The following is an 18,053-nucleotide window of genomic DNA, read 5'->3' as shown; positions in this document are numbered from 1 at the left end:
GTCGACTTGCCTTCGCTGTAACTGTGCTTTTTTGTACTCTTTAGCAGTTGTTTTTTGTATCTGTGATATTAAGCGTCATATTTCTCATCAGCAGCAAAAGAGCTAAATACACACATCATTATGGAAAAACTCATGCTTTATTCATCTTTCGTAAATGAACAATATTAGGCTACTTACACGATGTATCAACAATATTTTCTATTTTTCACTACCTTCAGGAACACTGAACAGATGGGGTTAAACAGAAATACAAATATCAAACAGACAGATTTTTAATCTTAAGGCTTACTTTGTCGTCCTGTTGTCGCCCTCTTTAGTGTCCTGATTTCTGTATTAAGGGCTTTGCACTGCCTAAACACACAGATATGTGCCATGCAATCCTAAAGGTCAGTCGTTTCCTAATTTCAGAATTTCTCTCAAGTGCTGCTAAACAGTTGTTTAAGCATAAAAAACGCATCAAAGTGATGAATTGATAAAAAACAAAATTGCTTCTGAAAGAAAGTCGACTATGTGACATTTAGGATTCAAGACCCACTCCCCACTGAGATTATTCAGACAACACAACCCAATATCCGTGATCTAAATTAAAGTACTGCCTTTACTTTAGTGAAAATGTATTGGTGTAACCAGCCAGGGGTGACGTAAAATGTGTTTCAACATGCTTTTGATGAGAAGCTCACAATTCCATGACTTAACAGAGCCACCTAACAATTTAACCAACAGCATATCATCCACAATATTGAGGCATCCCGTTAGAGAACTTAGCATTTACTGTACATAAAACAATCATCTTTTGTATTTATAAATTGAACATATTTATATTATTCTTCATATAGCTCTCTTTGTAAACTGTCCCAATAGATACAGTATGTACAGTAAAAACTGCAACAGTTCTGTTGGTGCTGGTGTAGTGAGCACTCTGTCCCAAGGTTAGAATAAGACAATAAGACATGGGAACTTTGCACAGTCACTCAGAGCTTTGAGACACGGTTGACTAGGAAGAATCTTAAAACACACAGCTTCTCCAGTCCATTCAGAGTACACGCAGCCAGTGAACCTCCTCTCAGTGCTGTGTCTATGCCCACCTATGGGGGCTGTAGTGCTCCTCCTGGAGCAGAGCACAGGGGCATCCAGGATACTGAGAATCTGGCAATGTCCATATGACGCCTCAGACTCAAGAGGGCAGAAAACGTGGCCAGTCGTTCTCGTAGTTTATACTCAGCTCCCTGAAAGGTGGTTTCCTGACAGTTTCAAGTGCTTCGGTTTTCACTCTGAAGTCTACAATTTTCTTTTTTTTTTTCTCTTTTGTACAAGTCTTAAAAAAAACTATCAAGTCACTGTAAAAGAAACAATGTTCTGGTTTTCCAGAGTCGGGATTAGATTTAGAGAGTTTTGCGTTTTGATCCTGTTACAATTGGTCGAGCGAATTCCACAAAATCATCTATAAGGACTGGCCAAGCTCCTGGGTGAGAAACACCGAAATATCGTTAGTGTCACATTGATGGACGAGACCTAAATATGAAGCATGTATTATCGATTGTGCCGGCTCACCTTCCTCATCATAGTTTGACATGTCGTCTGCTATCATGTTGCCAAAGTCCAACAACAAGTTCCATGTGTCCTTTGGGATAGATCGTTTATGGTGTTCCTGAAACGAACGAGTCCTGGTAAATTCACAGGTACAGAAACAGCTTCACATGTTTTCATTTCCTTCCATCTTTAATAATATTTTTTTTTGTCACTGTAAATAACTGATGGACTGAATTCTAGAGTTCTGTTTCAACCAAAACACCAGGGACAGGTTGCACCAACTGTACTTTGCTAAGCCTGGTCCAAACACCTAAGTCAGTATTTCTGAAAACCAGTGTTGAGACTGGACTTTACACTCAATAAAAGAAAAAAAGAAAAAAATCTGTAACATTCTCCTGATGTCCACCTAATTTGTCGGTTCTGCTTTGGAGTAGATTTGGAGGATCAAAGTAAACAAAAATGCCATTACTGACACAGAAATAAGAAAATTAAGAGCTGTGCAGGCAGCGCAAGAACACACAGACGGCCCCCAAGTCCAACTTTATAACAAGCAATAAGAGAGCTAGGAAAGAAATAATGAGCACAATAAATCATACACTAACTCAGACAGCCTCTGTTAATGAAACGATGCAAAGAAAAGTGGAAAGACCAAACAAAGATGTTTCTTTGAAAAGAAATCCCTTCAAACCAGCACAGCTAGGCAGATTTTTATTAGCAGTATATAACTGTTTATGTTGCCAGAGTGGGTGTAGTTTTGTTGGACAGCTGCAGGCTTGTGGTCCAAAAAACCAAACAAAAAACTGCAAGTCATGGTACAGCTCTTCAGTATGTTCAAAAAGATAACTCCTACAAGTTGAAACCACTCAATCACCCCCCTGGCAGCAGCCTGCTTATGTTATATGAATAACTCTGACATCTAAATGTCTGTTTGCCTCAAACATTACTGGTACTTTAATGGAATGTGCTGTGTTGACTAAGCTGTCGGCAGAAATGGTCTGAATTTGGACTTTTACACCTGCTTCGGACTAAGATTCTTGAAAAGTGCAGGGTTGGTGGAAACATCATGGTGGAAACAATCTGGTTTTGCTCACTAGTTTTTGTGATCACGTAGGTATCTAACGGAATAATGGCCCAGGCCTCTAGAATGGGTTCCTCCTTAATTAGAGGATTAAAATGGCTTAAAGTTTGACTAACTGATTAAAAAAAAAAAAAAAAACACACACACATTTTATTTTGGAGCAAATAAAATGCAACTAAAAAAGGTTTAAAAAGAATTATAATCATGGTGACTCTTTGGGGAAAAGTGAACACCTTTTTAGGTGTAATGAGGACATCACCTGACCTTTTTCTCTTAAAAATACCAGTAGTAGTATCTCAGCTCTTAGAACTACAGCTCCTTCCTCACATTTAAAATCTGTATACATACATCAGTGTAAAAACAAACAAAAATAAAAAGTAATTTGCACTTTATAAAAAAAAAAAAAATGCCCCAAATATCCAAACACTGCACCTGCCAATAAAAATCAACATTACGGATTTCTTAATAAGCAAAAATTCAGGGTCCATCGTGCCCAGTTTTACTCCTTTGACTCACCAAAAGGAATCTATTCCAAAGATCGAGGAATTTAAATCGTCCCGAAAGGACCAGGTTCCAGTAGGCTACAGCCATCTCCAAATCTACACAAATGAGACAACTTTGTTCAGATGTTTGTGAATCTATAATATTAGTCAAAAATCTATTGTTAGGTCACAATCCGTGAACTTACCGAGACCCTTCTGGCCAGGATTTTTGGCAAAGTTAAAGGTGAATTGATAGAAGTCCTTGAACTTTCCACTATCTTTTAGCTCTTGTTCTAATCTTGGCAAAAGTGCCTTCAGTTTTTCTGGACTGTCACACCTAGAAAAAAAAAAGAAAAGAAAATATAAGCAGCACATACACAAATCACAACACATGGACAAACAAAACTGTTCTAACATTCAGTGCCCTGAAAGCCTATTTCAAAATACTCGGACACCTGAGCCTCAAAAGTCAAAACACTGCAACTGTTTCATTGAGTCGTTCCACGAAGACACAGTATACCCAGGCTGTGGGCGGATGTATAAATAGACAGCCTTCCCTCCCTGGAGCAACACTAAGAGAACCGCCATGCGTAGATACTTCAGTAAGAGTGTTTTTGTCCCACTTTAGAGCGTGTCACATGCCGTTCATGTCAACACTCACCCCAGCTCGGTCATTCCATCCATAAACTCCTTCTTGGTGAACTCACACTGAGTGGCGGCACGAAACTTCCACGCAATAACCAGCACAGAGATGCTGGCTGGATCCAGTGAGAGGTCGTCACAAAACTGCTGGATCCCATCAATACCAATCTTATTCTCATCCTGGGGATCTATCAAGACAAAAACACAGTTTCACTCGAAATACTCAAGCAAGCAGTGTCTGTAACTCTTCTGGAATAAGGATCTTTACACTGTTCTTGTAAACAAAATTACAGCCTTAAACACTGTATTTTAAGATCCTACTTGCCTTTGTAGCGATTGTAGAGCTGTTCCAGCTTCTTACGGTCTACTGAGGTTTTCATGGATTCCTTACAGTAAAGCTCTGGATTCTGAAAATAGTTGTCTGTAGCAACTTCTAGTTTCCAGTCATTCTGTGTGAGACAGTACACGGCCGTTTTCTCCCCAGCCTGTGTGAAGGACATGAACTGCCGTACCTTGTCCCTCTGCGAAGACTTCAGCTTATGCTGTACAAGTACAGGACAGGGGCTGTCAGGCACCGGTGCAATCAAACCAGTCAGTACAGACAGCACCACACAAATGCAGAGCGACACACAGACAAAAACACACAGCGAAACATAAAACTCCACAGGCATTCAGGCAACAGGAAGAAAGACTGGGACACGCTCAGGAATACTCCGGCACATATTTCAAAAGGTTAGTCAGTCACGACGACAAACGCGCTACAAATTTTGAGCCAAGACGCGCTGGTAGTAATGACGTCCTTTTCAAAAACAAGGTGGGTTTTTCTGAAAGGGGTTGTTATGGATTCTCAAAGCACATGCTGTACCTCGGAGGGCCCCTCAGATAACTACAGTCATACTTGTAACATGAGTAGGGACATAGGATGCCATCACAAGGACCCAGAGGTGCAACAAGTCTGGAGTGAAACACAAGCCCCCCCCCTACCAGAAATACTCAACAAATACCCCTTACATAAAAATATAGAGTGCACTTTCATTACATAAATACTTATACGGTGATTTTAATTCATTATGGACAGAGGAACAAAAGAAATTACTCAGTGTGCACTTCTCTTGGCTAAAATCAATAATGTTCATTCAGAATAATCCACCACTGAATTATAAACAGCCATATAACAAGTTTTGATCATATCTTAGACCAAACCTTTCCAGAGATACTTGTGCTAGCGTGCAACTACCATCTCCTCTCCAGCAATCAATCATTAAAGCCATAAATCTAAAAGAAAAAATTGCCAAAAGTTATTTTAGCAGCTCCAAAGTCTAATTTCTACTATGAAAATAAAATTAATAACTTTGGGATTGTGGACCGTTTGAGGACAAATCTACCTAATATTTGTGATGCTAAATTCTGATCCAAAAGGTTAGAAAAGCTTTTAAACAGTTCTGTCTATTTTTGCAAAAAATAAATAAATAAAAAAAATCACCATGCTATGCCATGTCCTCCAACTAGCTGCAGCGTCTGAACACCTCACTGAAGATCAGCATGTCCTCAACCTGAGTTCACCGAGCTGCTAATAACTCCATTACTGATGTAGTCAATAACGATGTATGAAGTCATGTGTCTGTCCCGATTTGCTGCTCTGGCAGCACGGATTATTGTGCTGTTACAGGAGGGTAACGTTGGGTTAGCATTGTCTTCACAAACACCAGCTAGTAACTTGCACTGGCTAACGTTAGCTGAGTTAGCCTCTCTCTCTGACATTAACGATGGGGTTAATATCACGGGAACAGACTGTCATTGTGGTTACGCGTTAGCCGGGACTTAACTCAAACGACCCTGTGTGTGTGTGTCTTTGAGGTCCAGCGGCTGACCTGCTCACAGCCGAAGTTACCAGACTGCCAAAAAGGGACGTGTAGCTAATGCTAGCTGCTCTTAAAATATCCAACTGACCTTCCCTGTAATAGCAACGAACACGAGTAAATGGCCACTGTACGCTTGCCAAAACGCGACACATCATGTACTTTAATACCACGACAATAGTCTTGTAAGCAAACCTTACTGGCATTAAATCCAATGCCTGGGTTTGTGTTTATTTTGGTTACCTACCATTTTTACACCCGCTGTTTGACCAGTTTGGTAGTCCGACTGTCGTTCATTATACGCATGCGCGGAAGTCGCCGGATTGCATAAAAAAGATGAGGTCTGCGGTAAAGGCTCCGTTTGATATTTGCATTATTTGCGCTTATTTGATTAGAAATTATGGGCTTGTGCAAGTATTTGTCGCGCAAAGAGAGTTAAAACGACACTTTCAAATACGATGTTATACCAAGTGTAATACACATACAGGAAAACTCCCTCAAAACTGCATTCAGCACTGTTAAAAATAAAACTCAACCCCACCCTTCACCCGCTACACACACAGACACACACTTGTTGACTGCCAACATCCTCACACACCATCCGCAACACAATACACACTGTAAAACACAGCAACAGTAATCCTCCTATACGGCACATCACACCTGCCTTGCTCTGTTAGTGGCAGACATATGAACAGCTGACCGAAGAAATTTATTTAAACTGCATTAAAACAACGACTGTTGTAGACATCCAAGATTGTTAGGTGACCCAAAGCCTCAAAAAAAAAAAAAAAAAAAGTCAGAGCAGCCTTTCTGAAATGTCATTGCAGGGTAAGCACAGGTGTAATAACATTCATCATGGCACTGCTCCATTTAGAAGGGTCAGGGTTTATTGTGCTTGCCAGCTCACTAGAACGACTGATAGACTAAATATAACAGAGTTATAATTGAGTTTAACACTTACATGCTTATTGTGGTATGAGATGTCAAAGTGGTTATTGTGAAAAAGACCTATTTTGATAGCAACCATTAATGAATATGGCTATATTAGCAAGAAAAAATCTAAAGCATTGTTTGTAGTGCTTTGGAAATGTATTGGGTTATGCTTACAGTGTTTACTGAATAAGATAACTAGCTTTGGAATAGTAAAGTTTAAATATTTTTAATACAAGTCGCATCCCAGACCTATTGAATCAAGAAATCACGTAAATAAAACCTGTGTGACAAAGTAAAGTAGGGTAAAAGACCTCAAACATCAAAACATCATGCAACCATTTAAAGAAACTCCAGAACAGATAAGAAACAAATTCAGTGACATCCATCAGTCTGGAAGGGGTTACAAGGTAATTTCTAGAGCTTTAGGACTCCAATGAACCATGGTGAAAGCCATTATGCATAAAAGAAGAAAACCTGGAACAATGGCAAGCCTTCCCAGAAGTAGCCGGCCTACCAAATTTACTCCAAGACTGCATTAACGACTCATCTAGGAGGTTACAAAATAACCCAGGACAACCTCTAAAGAACTGCTGGCCTCACTTGTCTCAGTTAAGGTTTATGATTCGACAGTAAGATTTGCATAACTTCAACATTCAACATCAATCACCTCAAGGTGCTTTACATTGTAAAGACCCTACAATAATAAAGAGAAACCTCAAAAATCAAAGCAAGTGCACACTTTGAGCAAGTGCTTGGTGAGAGTGGGAAGGAAAAACACACAGTCTTGTAGGAATGAAGCCTAAAGAGGAACTAATTACTAAAGTTAATTCAGAAAAATCCCAAGGAGAAAACCACTGCTGACCTAAAAGATCACAAAGGCTAGCCTCACATTTGCCAAAAAAAACCCAAAACCCCATCTTGATGATCCCTAAGACTTTTTGGAAAATATTCTGTGGACTGACAAGACAAAAGTTCCACTTATTGGAATGTTTGAGTCCCATTACATCTGACATAAAACTAATACAGGATTTCAAAAAAATGATATCAGAGGATTGGTTTATGCATCAGGACAACGATCCACCCCCCAAACAAACAAACAAACAAACAAAAAAGACAACATCCAAAAACGTTTTTGCAGTGACCTAGTCAAAGTCCGGGCTTAAACATGCCATTAATGCTCTGAAACCCTCCAACGTCGCTGAATTAAAACAATTCTGCAAAGAACACCAAGGCCTTGGTGTTCCCCCGGAAAAGGTGGAAAAGGTAACTAGGGAAAGGAAGTTTTGCTTAGGCTGTTGCCCCCACAACCTGGTACCAGATACATATAAGAAAATGAATGGATGGATGGATGGATGGATGGATGGATGGATGGATCTATGGATGGAGAAAGTTTACCTTGCCCAGCTTTTCAAGAGTTACAAATACACAACTCATATGATAATTCAAGCAAAGAAAGGCAAATGATTAAACCCTTATGAGCTAAGAAAAACATTTGTGACTACTTTATTAAAGAAAATTGTATGGTAACAGGGTTAAATGAGAGTAACAGGCCTGCACAAGATAACGGGGTTGAACGGATGTATTACTTTTATTTGTAGATTATGTCATACATCTGACAAATAAATACTCAGGACTACACAGAAATGTTGTTTATCTTTATATAATATCTTATATATTTTTTAACATGTTTGAAATGTTTGTTTTATATGTATAGTAACAGGATTGCAAATCAGTGCTGCTATTAGAGTTTTCTCAGAAAAGGATGTAAGCTGATAGTTGACTGTGAAAGTCAAGAATAAATATAGAGATATAAACAAAGGAATTAAACTTTTAAATTAATTTCTATTTTGGTAATATAAATATCAAGGTTTGCATTGGTTGGAATGACACAATCTAGTCAGAAAAGACTGGAAAAATACAAAATATATCACAGAGAACTGACCTTTCATCTAACCATGGTGTTAACACGCAGCTCAATCGTGTCACTGATTTTTTGTCAAGTCACTCACTGTTTAGGCTGCACATAGGGTTGCAGTGCGTAATGACTCTTCTTTAACATATGTTGATGTTTGCATGTCGTAAGTTGATGATGAACAAAATCAAAACAAGAAAAAAAGTGGATTTATAACTATTTTTAACTGTTATAAATTAGTTATTGAGAATTTGGCAAGAGAAAAAAAATGCTATTTTGATAGTTCTCAAGAGCCACTTTGTATTTAAATGATATTTTGGAATTGAACCGCCTTCACACTACAAATGTATGTTGTAGTCCTTTGTGAGTGGATTGTATTCAGATTCATATGTGTGTGTGTGTGTGTGTGTGTGTGTGTGTGTGTGTGTGTGTGTGTGTGTGTGTGTGTGTGTGTGTGTGTGGAGTGGGGGCAAAGAAAATCTCCTGCATTTGTACGATGGCTCACTAACAGTGACAAAAGTGAGTGTTAAGACCTCTCCAGTGCACTTGCTATCACTGTTATTTGCACCAAATCAGGTGAAATTGTTTCACAATGACTCATGGCTTCCTAACTGAACAGATTTGCATCCCTGGAGATTAACTAACTTTGTGTTAAACCTTCGATACTCTGACCCCTTACTTATTTCACGTCTTGTCATATTAACACATTTTTTTATGGCGCACTCCTGTGCAGCAGACGGCGCTGCATGTATCACGAGGGCTCTGGTATCCACCAATCCAAAGAGCTCCAGGTTGTGGGCATGAACTATTTTGACCGCTTTGCTTTCGTCTCATTCGTGCTGTCCAATCAAGCTCCACTAAAGCGAGGCACCGCCAAGATCAGATTGTGAGAGACGCTGCTGTAGCAAGGCTAACGGAAAGTCGATAGGAAAGGCTAGCGAGCGATCTGTTAACCTGTAAGGTGCACCGGTAAGCAGCATCTACTCAACTGCAGCTTGTCACTCAGCTGACGCATATGATAGCACTGACGTTAAATATCTGTATGACCTTCTATTGTTTGTTAAGTATATAGAAAAAAAAAATGTTACCGCCAATAAATACAAAGCTAACCGTCGAGGTAAACTTGTAGCTAATTCTGGGGTTGTCGATGACAGCTGGGGTTTAGCTTCTGTGCTAACCCACTAGCTAGCCAGTGGGCTAACAAAGCGCTGAAGCACCTACTTCTTGAAGTGCAATCGCGAGCTATCTCAGTGTTAAAATAAACATTTTAATAATAAAGACAAGTACCTTTTGCATTGCATTTAATATATCCTCTTTCAAGTCGCTAACTTACGGCATGTAGCTGACGGTAACGAAGTGAAGAGCAAAGCTAGTTTTTGCGGTTCATGATGATTGTAATCGACCTGATTACAGTAACGTACTTGTATTGGATCCATATGCAACAGTTCGTTTGGAAGCGAACCTTATAAAAACTAATATTTAAGTTGTAGACACCTCAAAATGGCCACCTTTCTGTGAATTTAGCGTCAGGAAAGTATTCGTAAGGCTCTTCGTGTTTTATTAAAAACAAATAAGAAAGGTTACGCGATTAAATGCGTGGAATAATAATAATAATGGTAATACTAATAAGTCGAGGGTTTAAATGTAACTTCCAGACAACAAAGTGTGTTATTCATTAGTTAGCTATGTGTGTTGATACTGGTTACTACACTGGCAAAAGGAGGTCAGCGGTTGACAATAAAACGCAATCAACTCACGGAGTATATACGGCTACCTGCAACTGGTATTTTAGAAGTTGTGGTTAACTGTGGCAAAAAATTGTATCGTCTGGATAAAATCCACCTTGCTGGCATCGATGGCAAACTTTGTTTACTTTTTCAGTCTCTTTGACTTGGAAACGATCACTCTTTGGACAGCTAGCACACAGCAAGTTATGCAAATCCTGACATGGCGTGTTGTATTAAAAAATAAGCTTAAAAGTGAAATACTCAATGTGAATACATTATTTCGTACTTCAAATGAACTATATAATTGTTAAAAAGTATCTCGACATTTCTTAGTTTGTTTCCTGTTTAGTGGGGATTTAGACCTCCTCTTCCTCCATTCTCAAATGCCAACAACAACAGCCGTCGAGGAGACAGAGTGCACTCGTAAGCGCATACAGTCACCACAGTGAAGCTCATTCATCGTGCGAAAGGCACGTTCACTATTTTAAGTGTTAACCCATGCTGAAGTGTAGCTGGGATCTGCAGCACGGAACCAATAATCGCAACATTTCTACATGAATCGTCTCAGAGCGTGCAGGAGCTAACTAGTAAGCTAAGACCAGCAAGCTGGGTCTACCGCTAGCTGTTAGCAGCTAGCTGCGTCCAACAAAAGATTGTTCGTGCTAATCGACATATAATATGACTGCTGTTACAGTATCATGCAGCCACAGTGCCTGGAGCCATATAGTGCTGCCTCTGTTGCGACATTATCAGTTTAGCGCTGTTGTGATAAAGTTCGCTTGTTTGCGTGACCTGTAGCAGAAGTTGGACGGTGCCTCTCCTCCGGACGTGCTCGGTACCTGAAGTAGGCCTTGTGCACACTTAGCGTAGTAAAAGTTGTGAGCATCAAGGGATGGCTTAATATGGTTTCCTGCATATATAGAACATTTAAAAGTACTGCTCGGTGGCTCGTTCACGTGAGATTGGTGTGAGAAGCGTACATGTCTGCGCATTTTGGCTAATAAAACAAACAGTGACGCTAACATTGGTGATGTAGTTAGCTTTCTACAATGTGCTCTTAGCAAGCAGACCAGATGGGCCTTACTTCAGAAATAAGTTTAAATTTCCTCTCCAAAACAAAGTGAAACACAGCTTAGCTTGGGAAACGGTATTGGGAAATATGATGTTTGGGTCAAACTGCAATTTTGTCATTATTTAAGTAATAGTTTGTTCTCTTTCTGTTTGCAGGGGTCTGAATAGTGACTGGCAGAGGAAAAGTCTTTTTAACCTAAAGCATACCTCTTTTCGGTCCTTTGGGATCATGGCTAAAGATGTAAGTAAATATATACATGGTTTCATGAGAAACATCAGGCTATTTCTGCTGTGTCACTTAAGTACTGTAGCTAATTTTGGGTCCTTCAATTTACTGGCTGAACTTAGTCTTGTAGTGTTTTCTTTTCTTTTTCTCTTTAAATAGACTGTGGGATTTGTTTAGTGACTTCATAGTGGAGTGGTTTATACATTTGCCTTACAAAAGAATCCCTGTTAGGTCCTGGAAGGTGATATAGTTCCATTGAATCAGGAAGGGCATCCGGCGTTAAAACTGACAAATCAAACTTGTGCAACTCGCTGCGGTGACCCTTCGTAAATAAGGCATCAGACAAAAGTAGCTTCTACTGTAAGGAGTTTGTTTAACTTGACTCGTCTTCAATTCTTTGGTTTCTGCAGTATATTAAGTTGTTCTCTTTTAAAGGCTGGTCTAATTGAAACCAATGGAGAGCTGAAGGTTTTCATCGATCAGAATCTGAGCCCTAGTAAAGGTATATTTTATGTATATTTTACAGAAATTGTGCATATGTGATATGCAGGGCTTTCTAAGCAGCATGTACAGTCTAGTTTAAGAGGCAGCAGAGCTGTTTGTTGGTAGGTGGACAATAGGGGGCAATGGTGTTTCATTCAAAAGCTTCCCTCATTAATGATCTTCTCATGTCTCCTATAAGGTGTCCTGTCCTTGGTTACTGTCCAGCCCACAGCTGCCCCTGTGGCCAAACAGCTACTACCCAAAACCCTTGGGCCATCCAATGTGAATGTCGCTACACACATGCAAAATGTGCCACACATGGTGAGTGAGGTCCTGTTAAGTCAGCATTATGTGGTTTCTTTTCTCTTAAGGCGTGGAAACCCTCAGCAAATTTAAAGAATGCTTTGACTCCGCTAAACATTAGGTAGATGAATTTTTGTAGGGTTTTACTCGGCTTTATATGAATGTTGTATAAGCCCCCTCCATTATCATTGTGAGGTGACCGGGGAGAGGGTAGCTGGAGGCAGTTGATCCTAAGCTCATCAACTCTACAGTCAGCAGGATTACACCCATCATCCCATTATGTACAAGGAATGTATACATAACGGAAATCAGCTTAGATATCACCTTACTAAAGGAATAGATCACCCGTCTTCAAGATGCCTCACATTGCTGTTAGGGATGCAGTTTTTTTTAAAGCTGTGTCTTTAACTGTCATCAGCCCAATTCAGCATCAGGTTTTTATTAGTCATCATAAACGACTGAAATTCTAAAAATGTCTTATTTCTCCCTTAAAGCTGTATTCAAACAATCGCCAATGATGATTTTCATGACAAACCAAATATTTTGCGTAAAAAGTCAAATTCTGTCAAATGAAATAACTGTCATTTAACTTTACTGCTTCACCTGTCAGCTATCTAATGCAAGGCCAAATGTATTTAAATCATTCCTTATTGCACTGAGGGTAGTTATAGCTTTCTGCAAGGTATCCTCAAAATGACAGATATCAGCAGAAGATGCGCGTCCTAAAGAGAGTGAACAGAGTCCCACCTTGAGTTTTTGTTCAGTGTTAATTGGTTTTTGTAGTTAAACATAATATATTTAAGTGTGAGGCTTTAGAAGAAATATTACATGTCAAGATTTGAGTACATGAGGTTTTAGAGGAGAAACTCATTGTTGATGACAACAAAAGCATGACTATCAGTGTGTGTTCTTTCTCTTCTCTGTGGTCTTCCTGTAGGTGATTGGAACACCCCAGAGGCCTACCGTATCGAACACCATTTTGGTAAACAGTCCACACACACCCAGTTCCCAGTTCCTCACACAGAGTCAACCAGCCGATGCCTCTCCTTGGTCATCAGGGTAAGGCTTCAAATTACCCTTAAGATTTTAAGCTTGGGACATTATTGGTGAGCTCTGTCCAGATTAAGCTAAGCATTTTAGAATGGGTCAAGTCTGATAGCTATTCATGGCAATAAAAAAAAAAGAAAAAAAAAGTGAATGCCAGATTGCCACACATCAGTGTGTTTGTGTTCATAGTGACGTGGGCTCGTTTGTGGGTTTTTTTTTTTTTTTTATGTTTGCAGAAAACGTGGGAAGAAAGGGGAAAAGAATGGGAAGGGCTTGAGGCATTTTTCCATGAAGGTGTGCGAGAAGGTGCAGAAGAAAGGAGTGACCACGTACAATGAAGTGGCAGATGAACTGGTGGCAGAATTCAGCTCATCAGACAACCACATGTCACCGAATGACTCAGTGAGCACTGCTGCTGTGTGATACTGTCTCAGAGTGATGCAGACTGATTACTCTTGATGAAGATATTTTAATTCTAAGATATATATTTTTTTTAATGTTTTGAATTGCGTCTTTTTTTTCTCTCTCATTTCAGCATGTGTATGACCAGAAGAACATTCGGCGACGCGTTTATGATGCACTTAATGTGCTTATGGCCATGAACATTATTTCTAAAGAGAAAAAAGAAATCAAGTGGATTGGTCTACCCACCAACTCAGCGCAAGAGTGCCAAAACCTAGAGGTAGAAACGCACAGCGAAGACAGTCACTCCTGCTTTTGTTACCAGTGTTAAAACGCTTTTATTTCAACTGTAGGTGGAGAGACAAAGGCGGCTGGAGAGGATTAAGCAGAAACAATCACAGCTTCAGGAGCTCATACTGCAGGTTGGATTTGAGTGCTGGTACTTGTGTGATCAAAGGGGGGCTACAATTATAGTCTTTATAGTGGTAATTGTGCATCAGGGCTGCAGAAGACTCTTCATAAATACCCCACGAACTGATTGGCCTCTTTAGATTGCTTTTGTCTGCGTTTTGTCTCTTTTTGTGATGCTAGATCATAATGAATCAGTAATAAACAGAAGTTCTTCTCATTGAATCTCTATATATGCAAGTAGCACATACAAAATGGCAACTTAAAATTGTTACAATGTAAAAGAAAAAATTAGCATTTAAAAAAAAAAAGCATAAATATATCCAAGAATGCTGTAGTGCTACACTCTTAGTTCTTTGCAGCTGTTTGAGTTTTAACTTGTCTTTGATCTTGTCTTACAGCAAATAGCTTTTAAGAACCTGGTTCAGAGGAATAGGCAGACAGAGCAGCAGGCAAACCGACCTCCACCTCCCAACTCCATCATCCACCTTCCTTTCATTATTGTCAACACCAGCAAGAAAACTGTCATTGACTGCAGCATCTCCAATGACAAGTGTGTGATCATCAGCTCTGTTATTTAAAATGCTGGCACTTGGAATAATTTGTAACTGGGGGGGAAAAAAATTATCCAAAAAGTGGGGGAGGTGTTCACATTTTCATCGAGGCGCTGGTAGTGCTTCACCGGGCTGTATTTATTAGGGCTTTAATAAATAGTTGCGGAACAACATGTACTTGACAACAGCCCGTCAGCCACATAAGCTGCTTTATTTTTTCTAGCCATGTGACATGATTGTATGTAATACCTTGGAGCTGCATAGGTGGGAAACTCAACTATAATTGCAGGTTAATTGTGTTCTGGTTCTTGGCAAATAAGCTAAAAGAGGCTTGGAAGCCTTCTGTCAGTGCAAAGCATTATAGTGTGGTATCAAGATGTGCATTATAACAATAACTAGAATCTCCTCATTTTTAACTCAACATTTCAGTGTGTATAGGATTAGTGGCTGACTTGAAGAAGTAAATATGAGGCCTTCCCACATGCAACTAAATCAGGGGTGTCCAACTCCAGGTCTCAAGGGCCGATGTCCTGCAGGTTTTAGATATCACCCTGGATCAGGACACCTAAATCAACTGATTAGTTCATTACCAGCCTCTGGAGAACTTCAAGACATGCTGAGGAGGTAATTTCGTCATTTAAATCAGCTGTGTTGGATCAAGGACTCATCTAAAACCCTTGAGGCCTGGAGTTCGACACCCCTGATCTAAACTTATCCCCGCTTTGTAGATGAACTTTATTTTGAAAGGAATACTAGTAGCTGTCCTCAACGGGCTAACTAAAATACTGGAGAACCTTTGGCTAATTTCTTCTTAGCCAAATGTGTTGAAAATGGGACCCATGTTCTATTCTATTCAGTATGCTGTCCTTGATTTGGTACCCATGATCTCCTTTAAAATTAGAACGAACATTTGTTTGGATAATTGACCCTTTCCCATTTTTCCACTCTTCAGGTTCGAGTATTTGTTTAACTTCGACAGCATGTTTGAGATCCACGATGACATCGAGGTGCTAAAACGTATGGGCATGGCCTGCGGCTTGGAGGTGGGAAAGTGTTCTCCAGAGGATCTGAAAATCGCACGTAGCCTGGTGCCCAAAGCTCTAGAGCCTTATGTTATAGGTAAGTTACCAATATCCCTATGAGTTCGCCCCCCCCCCCTGGAAATTGCGCCCCTGGTTCTTGGTGCAGTTGTGAACACAGTAATCACACTTGGATGGGGACCAAACAATTGGACCGAGACCCTTTGGAGCAGCGGTCTCCAACCCCTGGGCCACGGACCGCTACCGGTCCGTGAGTCATTTGGTACCGGGCCGCAAGAGTTGAGGCTCAGGTGGGAATTTGTTTTCAGAGTTTTTATTAGTTTCTATCGTTTTTTTTTTTTTTTTTTTTTTTTTTTTTTTTTTTTAATCGTTTTTATCGTTAACTCGGTTTCCCTGGGTCTTTTTCCCTGTGGTGCAAAAAAAGGTTGGGGATCGCAGCTTTGGAGGACAGGGTCTTTGGACACTTTATAAATAAATAAATAAAAAAAACCTCCAGTGCGGCTTATGGTATGATGATCTGACCTAACTACCAGGTCTGCATTTTCTGAAAATGAGTGAAAAACAGCTACACGTTTACAAACTCGGTCTAGAGTGAGAGGTGAGAAAAACAAGCTTAGACAGAAACTGCTTCAAAGGGTTCAGCGTCAAAGGGTTAGTCTTCATCTGCAGTTAAAGTAGGCAAGAATCTGATTGTGCTTTCTGAATCCCTTTGTTCTATATCTCTTATCCCCACTCAGGTCTGTAAATAGTCGAAGGTCTTCATTCTAATTCATTTTCTCTTTATCCAGAAATGGCCAAAGGTCCCATCAGTAACGTCTACATCACTGGAGGTTCCTCTGCTAATGGAGCCCGTTACCCTGCAAACAGGTAAGAGTTGCTAAATGTGATGTAGCTCTAATGTGCACACTACTTTTTCTAACATTTCCCCATCCTCTTGTGCAGTGATGGCTGCACTGATGGCACCATGGCGTCCAGCTCAAACGATTCTCACTACAGCGGGTCTCGTGTGGAGACTCCAGTGTCTTACATGGGGGATGACGACGATGAGGATGAGTACGATGAGAATGACGATGAAGACTAACCTCCCTACACCTCGCCACTCCAACAAGCACAGTCTTCAAAACCACCCTCACCGTGGGAATTTAGTCCACTGTCGTGTGTGCTTGTTTTTTTGTTTTTTTTCCCCCCCAGAAAAACTCCCCTCTGCCCTGTTTACCTGTATTTCTGTCTGGCTTTCTCAGGGGTGTCGATGAAAATTAAAAGAACAGAGGTGTTTGCACCCACCTTTTTCTGCTCCTGAGTCACCTGCACCACAGCTCAGTGGGAGGTGTCGTCCAAGGGAACTGTAGTCTTTGTCCCTGCCACCTGAAGTCTTTATGTCTAATCCACTTCTTAATAAGCCATCCCACTAAAAAGCAACTCTAAGGCCTACTGCTGTTGGAGAATGTATAATGTACCCGTTTGACTTATAATAATTTTTTTTTCTGCAGTTGCATATGGCAGACATGATCAAAATGTTCCAAGGTGGCCAAAGTGTCTGCTGTGAGATGTGTTGTTAGTGCAACACCATGGATTCGGAATGGCTTAACACAGATGCCACTGCATCACAGGATGGGGCTCCATCACATCTCGTCATGCTTTGTTTGTTTTGTTTTGGTTTTGTGTTCTGGGCAATTTGAAATGGTTTCCCGATTGTTTTTGGGCTGGCTTCCTTCTGTTCCGTAGGCAGCTGCTTTCCTGATCTTCTTTGCTAGTTTTATTTGTATTCCAGAGTTGAGGAATTCTCCATCACCGCCCTGTTAATGCCTTGGTAGTGTTTACAAAATAATGGCAGCAGCGAGGTAAAGACTTTCATAACCCAGGCTCCTAGGTAAATAAGCTTTCTTTGTTAATTACATATATGAATCCTACAACAATTGTAGCTTATAGTTTCCTTTAGAGGCCAGTGGTAAAGATAGACCTACAAAAATTATTGATGTAACAATGTGTGGTTGTATAGGTCTTTATGTACACCCTTCAAAGATCTCCCTTTTAAAACTGAGCAACACGTGTACTGACTCTTCCAAATACCTTTTTCTGTAATCTAATATAAGTTTGCAAATTAAATATAGATTGTTTTAATAAGTTTGTATCCACAATTCATGAGTTTTCTGGGGGTGGGGTAAGGTCGACTGTCTGTTGGGTTGGAAACAAAGTTGACTTAAATAGTAATATGAGAGGTGAGCAGAAGGCGCTAGAAACGTCTAGCTGGGTCGTTGTCTCAACCCTGTCTATTAAAAGAACTGGGGAAGGAAACTAGCTCTGTTTTTAAAGAAGTTGACTGCTTGTCAAAAGAAAACCACAAGGGACACAC

The 18,053-nt window shown here is 40.1% G+C and overlaps 2 protein-coding genes across 7 annotated transcripts; one reads left to right on the top strand and one right to left on the bottom strand.

Moving 5' to 3' along the window:
* Positions 1-118: 118 nt before the first annotated feature.
* Positions 119-5,969, bottom strand: dcun1d2a (DCN1, defective in cullin neddylation 1, domain containing 2a). Of its 3 annotated transcripts, none has more exons than XM_040005524.1 (7): positions 5,839-5,969; positions 4,058-4,274; positions 3,752-3,920; positions 3,297-3,427; positions 3,125-3,207; positions 1,552-1,648; positions 119-1,462 (listed from the first exon to the last, which is right to left on the bottom strand). In XM_040005524.1, the coding sequence occupies exons 1-7, from the start codon at positions 5,839-5,841 to the stop codon at positions 1,383-1,385; spliced, it is 780 nt and encodes a 259-aa protein (XP_039861458.1). In that variant the 5' UTR covers positions 5,842-5,969; the 3' UTR covers positions 119-1,382. The 3 variants fall into 3 exon arrangements, with proteins under 3 accessions (XP_039861458.1, XP_039861460.1, XP_039861457.1); XM_040005526.1 differs by lacking the exon at positions 5,839-5,969 and adding an exon at positions 5,216-5,827; XM_040005523.1 differs by lacking the exon at positions 5,839-5,969 and having other exon boundaries at positions 4,058-4,898.
* A 3,291-nt stretch (positions 5,970-9,260) lies between these two features.
* tfdp1a (transcription factor Dp-1, a) lies at positions 9,261-17,824 on the top strand. 4 transcript variants are annotated; one of them, XM_040005520.1, is made up of 12 exons: positions 9,261-9,408; positions 11,394-11,478; positions 11,899-11,965; positions 12,146-12,267; positions 13,187-13,308; positions 13,533-13,698; positions 13,832-13,978; positions 14,052-14,120; positions 14,508-14,659; positions 15,613-15,779; positions 16,489-16,567; positions 16,643-17,824. In XM_040005520.1, exons 2-12 carry the CDS (start codon positions 11,467-11,469, stop codon positions 16,779-16,781), a joined length of 1,242 nt encoding a protein of 413 aa, XP_039861454.1. In that variant the 5' UTR covers positions 9,261-9,408; positions 11,394-11,466; the 3' UTR covers positions 16,782-17,824. The 4 variants fall into 4 exon arrangements, with proteins under 4 accessions (XP_039861454.1, XP_039861453.1, XP_039861451.1 ...); XM_040005519.1 differs by lacking the exon at positions 9,261-9,408 and adding an exon at positions 10,533-10,636 and having other exon boundaries at positions 16,643-16,781; XM_040005517.1 differs by lacking the exon at positions 9,261-9,408 and adding an exon at positions 10,535-10,589 and having other exon boundaries at positions 16,643-16,781.
* Positions 17,825-18,053: the final 229 nt, after the last annotated feature.

This window comes from Simochromis diagramma, unplaced genomic scaffold (genome assembly GCF_900408965.1).
Source record: "Simochromis diagramma unplaced genomic scaffold, fSimDia1.1 OVJJ01000501.1, whole genome shotgun sequence".
NCBI classification, from domain to species: Eukaryota; Metazoa; Chordata; class Actinopteri; order Cichliformes; family Cichlidae; genus Simochromis; species Simochromis diagramma.
Note: the sequence above shows the minus strand (reverse complement) of the source record. Positions and strands in the feature narration are given on the sequence as shown.

Excerpts from the sequence above, each read along its gene's own strand:
- dcun1d2a (XM_040005523.1), bottom strand. The coding sequence starts at position 4,403 with ATGCCTGTGGAGTTTTATGTTTCGCTGTGTGTTTTTGTCTGTGTGTCG. Across the intron at positions 3,208-3,296 it reads TCCTGGCCAGAAGGGTCTCG|ATTTGGAGATGGCTGTAGCC; the intron begins GTAAGTTCACGG and ends TCATTTGTGTAG. Across the intron at positions 1,463-1,551 it reads GTCAAACTATGATGAGGAAG|GAGCTTGGCCAGTCCTTATA; the intron begins GTGAGCCGGCAC and ends TTTCTCACCCAG.
- tfdp1a (XM_040005520.1), top strand. Across the intron at positions 13,979-14,051 it reads AAGAGTGCCAAAACCTAGAG|GTGGAGAGACAAAGGCGGCT; the intron begins GTAGAAACGCAC and ends TTTCAACTGTAG. Across the intron at positions 16,568-16,642 it reads GCCCGTTACCCTGCAAACAG|TGATGGCTGCACTGATGGCA; the intron begins GTAAGAGTTGCT and ends CCTCTTGTGCAG.